Source organism: Perca fluviatilis, chromosome 1 (genome assembly GCF_010015445.1).
Source record: "Perca fluviatilis chromosome 1, GENO_Pfluv_1.0, whole genome shotgun sequence".
Classification (NCBI taxonomy): Eukaryota; Metazoa; Chordata; class Actinopteri; order Perciformes; family Percidae; genus Perca; species Perca fluviatilis.
The window spans coordinates 5463964-5468963 of NC_053112.1; the positions used below are offsets into that span (position 1 = coordinate 5463964).

General features: G+C 45.5%; 1 protein-coding gene across 1 annotated transcript in view; it reads left to right on the top strand.

The window, feature by feature from the left end:
- The window catches only part of acaa1 (acetyl-CoA acyltransferase 1), an 81486-nt gene extending 76571 nt beyond the window's left edge, over window positions 1-4915 (top strand). The window contains 2 exon segments of the mRNA XM_039808012.1: window positions 1820-1965; window positions 4274-4915. Coding sequence (XP_039663946.1) covers window positions 1820-1965; window positions 4274-4349 — 222 coding nt within the window. The 3' untranslated portion in view covers window positions 4350-4915.
- Window positions 4916-5000: the final 85 nt, after the last annotated feature.

The window sequence follows — 5000 nt, forward strand, 5'->3', positions numbered from 1 at the left end:
GTGTGTGTGTGTGTGTGTGTGTGTGTGTGTGTATGTATGTTTGAGAGTGTGTGTGTGTTGTGTGATTTGTGTGTATGTGAGTGAGTGTGTGTGTGAGAGAGTGTGTGAGAGAGAGAATGTGTGTATGTGAGAGTGTGTGTGAGAGGGTGTTTGTGTGTGTGTGTGTGTGTGTGTGTGTGTGAGAGAGAGAGAGAGGAAGTGTGAATGAGTGTGTGTGAGAGAGAATGTATGTATGTGTGTGTGTGTGTATGTATGTTTGAGAGAGTGTGTGTGTGTTGTGTGATTTGTGTGTATCTGAGTGAGAGAGAGTGTGTTTGAGAGGGTTTGTGTGTGTGTGTAATGTGTGTACCTGACCCTGTCCGTGTGTGTGTGTGTAATGTGTGTACCTGACCCTGTCCTGTGTGTGTGTGTGTGTGTGTGTGTGTGTGTGTGTGTAATGTGTGTACTCCCTGTCGTGTGTGTGTAATGTGTGTACCTGCCCTTCTTGTGTGTGTGTTATTGTGTGTACCTGACCCTGTCCTGTGTGTGTGTGTGTGTGTGTGTATAATGTGTGTACCTGCCCTGTCCGTGTGTGTGTGTGTGTGTATGTGTGTACCCTGACCCTGTGTGTGTGTGTATGTGTGTACCTGACCCTGTCCGTGTGTGTGTGTATAATGTGTGTACCTGACCCTGTCCGTGTGTGTGTGTATAATGTGTGTACCTGACCCTGTCCGTGTGTGTGTGTTGTGTGTGTACCTGACCCTGTCCTGTGTGTGTGTGTATTAGTGTGTGTACCTGCCCTATCGTGTGTGTGTGTGTGTGTGTGTAATGTGTGTACCTGACCCTGTCCGTGTGTGTGTGCGTAATGTGTGTACCTGACCCTGTCCGTGTGTGTGTGTGTGTATAATGTGTGTACCTGACCCTGTCCGTGTGTGTGTGTGTGTGTAATGTGTGTACCTGACCCTGTGTGTGTGTGTAATGTGTGTACCTGACCCTGTCCCTGTGTGTGTGTAATGTGTGTACCTGACCCTGTGTGTGTGTGTAATGTGTGTACCTGACCCTGTCCCTGTGTGTGTGTAATGTGTGTACCTGACCCTGTCCTGTGTGTGTGTAATGTGTGTACCTGCCCTGTCCTGTGTGTGTGTAATGTGTGTTCCTACCCTGTGTGTGTGTGTAATGTGTGTACCGCCCTGTCCTGTGTGTGTGTAATGTGTGTACCTGACCCTGTGTGTGTGTTGTATGTGTGTACTGACCCTGTCCGTGTGTGTGTAATGTGTGTACTGACCCTGTGTGTGTGTTAATGTGTGTACCTGACCTGTGTGTAATGTGTGTACTGACCCTGTGTGTGTGTGTAATGTGTACCTGACCCTGTGTGTGTGTATAATGTGTGTACCTGACCCTGTGTGTGTGTATAATGTGTGTACCTGACCCTGTGTGTGTGTATAATGTGTGTACCTGACCCTGTCCGTGTGTGTGTGTGTGTATAATGTGTGTACCTGACCCTGTCCGTGTGTGTGTGTGTGTGTAATGTGTGTACCTGACCCTGTGTGTGTGTGTGTAATGTGTGTACCTGACCCTGTGTGTGTGTACCTGACCCTGTGTGTGTGTGTAATGTGTGTACCTGACCCTGTGTGTGTGTGTAATGTGTGTACCTGACCCTGTGTGTGTGTGTAATGTGTGTACCTGACCCTGTGTGTGTGTACCTGACCCTGTGTTGTGTGTGTAATGTGTGTACCTGACCCTGTGTGTGTGTGTAATGTGTGTACCTGACCCTGTGTGTGTGTACCTGACCCTGTGTGTGTGTGTAATGTGTGTACCTGACCCTGTCCCTGCTGCCCAGGCGGTGTACTGCGTAGAGAAGCTGGGGATCCCGCTGGAGAAGGTGAATCCCAACGGCGGAGCGATCGCCCTGGGTCACCCTCTGGGCTGCACCGGGGCGCGCCAGGTGGTCACGCTGCTCAACGAGCTCCGACGCAGAGGCCGCAGGTTCGAGTCCACCGACGAACGCACAAATACTCACCGACACACGACACTCGTTCAAAGGGTTCAGATTAGGGCTGACAAAACCAACGACTTAACACACAATCATTTTAAAGGTGTAGTGTGTAGTTTCTGTCACCTGTGTGTGTGTCTGTGTGTGAGTTTGTGTGTTTGCGTCTGTGTCTGTGTGCTTGTGTGTTTGTAGGTGTGTTTTGTTGTTGTTGAGTCCAGTATACTTGTGGGGTCCCGACAGCTTTGTGGAGCCAAAATGCTGGATCCCACAAATTTAAAGGGCTGTTTGAGGGTTAAGACTTGGTTTTAGGATTAGGGATAGAATTAGGTTATGGTTAGGGTGAGGGTAAGGGTTAAGGTTAGGCATTTAGTTGTGATGGTTAAGGTTAGGGTAAGGGTTAAGGTTAGACATTTAGTTGTGATGGTTAAGGTTAGGGTAAGGGTTAAGGTTAGGGTAAGGGTTAAGGTTAGGGTAAGGGTTAAGGTTAGACATTTAGTTGTGATGGTTAAGGTTAGGGTAAGGGTTAAGGTTAGGGTAAGGGTTAAGGTTAGGAGTAGGGGTTAAGGTTAGGGGTAAGGGTTAAGGTTAGGGTAAGGGTTAAGGTTAGGGTAAGGAGTTAAGGTTAGACATTTAGTTGTGATGGTTAAGGTTAGGAGGTAGAGGTTAAGGTTAGGGTAAGGGTTAAGGTTAGGGTAAGGGTTAAGGTTAGGGTAAGGGTTAAGGTGAGGGTAAGGGTTAAGGTTAGACATTTAGTTGTGATGGTTAAGGTTAGGGTAAGGGTTAAGGTTAGGGTAAGGGTTAAGGTTAGGGTAAGGGTTAAGGTTAGACATTTAGTTGTGATGGTTAAGGTTAGGGTAAGGGTTAAGGTTAGGGTAAGGGTTAAGGTTAGGGTAAGGGTTAAGGTGAGGGTAAGGGTTAAGGTGAGGGTAAGGGTTAAGGTTAGGGTAAGGGTTAAGGTTAGGGTAAGGGTTAAGGTGAGGGTAAGGGTTAAGGTTAGGGTAAGGGTTAAGGTTAGGGTAAGGGTTAAGGTTAGGGTAAGGGTTAAGGTGAGGGTAAGGGTTAAGGTTAGGGTAAGGGTTAAGGTGAGGGTAAGGGTTAAGGTGAGGGTAAGGGTTAAGGTGAGGGTAAGGGTTAAGGTTAGGGTAAGGGTTAAGGTGAGGGTAAGGGTTAAGGTGAGGGTAAGGGTTAAGGTGAGGGTAAGGGTTAAGGTTAGGGTAAGGGTTAAGGTTAGGGTAAGGGTTAAGGTGAGGGTAAGGGTTAAGGTTAGGGTAAGGGTTAAGGTTAGGGTAAGGGTTAAGGTTAGACATTTAGTTGTGATGGTTAAGGTTAGGGTAAGGGTTAAGGTTAGGGTAAGGGTTAAGGTTAGGGTAAGGGTTAAGGTTAGGGTAAGGGTTAAGGTGAGGGTAAGGGTTAAGGTTAGGCATTTAGTTGTGATGGTTAAGGTGAGGGTAAGGGGCTAGGGAATGCATTATGTCAATGACAGGTCCCCACAAAGAGAGTGTGTGTGTGTGTGTGTGTGTGTGTGTGTGTGTGTGTGTAAAGCCATCAGTGTTCAGAAAGGACTTTTCTTTGGGAATCTCTGTCGCTGTGTCTATGGAGCAGCTCCGATGCTAGCAGAGCCCCGATAGAAACCAAACTCCATCCAGAAAACAAGCACTTTAAAAGCTGTTTGCGTGTCGTCTAGCCGACAGACCTGACAAAGTAGGAATTCAGACTTTTTACAAATCGGCATATCACGATATTGTTTTTTCGACATACTTTTGATCAGTTTATTTCAATTAAAAAAAACAGCACAATCACAATCTATACTTCAAGTGGCAGACATCAGACGTAACGTTTCCTTCCCGGAGAGGGCAGTTAACATTAGGGAGCTTTTTGCTCCGCCAGGTGACATAATTATTAATATATTCCAGACTTTTGAATAGTTTTCATCCAAGTGCTTCAAACACCTGAACTCATGACCCCTATGGACTGTGCTGCACTTTATGGACTAAGTCTTATTTTAGCTACTTACCAATTCTTATAATTTATGTACTTATTTATTTATGACTGTCTTCATATTCCTCAGGTCTCATTATATCATGTCTTAATTAGTTTAACTATGTTGTCTGGTCATACTGTGTGTCACCACCAGGGGAAGTGCAATTTAATTTCGTTACGTGCAATGACAGCAAAGGCATTCTGTTCTATCGTGCGATTAATCGCGCTGAAACATTTGAATGGATCGACAGCCCGTCACAGTTTCAGTCGGTCCTGTCGTGTTCTCTCAGTGTTTGGCGTCCTGTGTGTTCCTGTGTGCAGGGCGTACGGCGTGGTGTCCATGTGCATCGGCACCGGGATGGGAGCTGCCGCTGTGTTCGAGTACCCCGGACCGTAGGAACCAGATCCAGACTCTGTCGGTCTCTCTCGGTGATTCAAAGCCCCCCTTTCAGCCTGTCTTAAGATCTCGTGAGATTAGCTACATTTCCAGCAGTCATACGCACAAGATCAGGATGTTTGTAGTGCACCGTGGACAATTAACAACTTTAGACAGTTTAAATGCTTTTGCAAGCTGCCAGGGTTCAACGTTAAGGTTTTTCTTTTTTCCACTTGTCTGGTCGGGCAAGTGGAAAACATTTCTACTTGCACCAAGGCAATTATTACTGGCTATATATATATATATATATATATATATATATATATATATATATATATATATATATATAATACACATCAAAAGCATCGGGAAAAAACTTCGTTCGCTAAACCCACCAGACTCCATGTAAATAATCAGTCATTTTAGCATCGTAAAATACACTTAATTCAAAGCAGACAGAAACGCAATACAACTATCAAAAGCTGTTGTGGGTCGTCTTTCCACTTTTTCAACCATCACAAGTCTAGTTTTGGTTGAAATAAACACATAGTTTACAGATTTACATGTGGAGATATGCTGGTTCTATACACGCTAAAAGTCCTGATTATTTACATGGAGTCTGGTGGGTTTAGCGCTAGCGCCTTCAGAGCTGTTTCTGGTTAAACAGAAAGG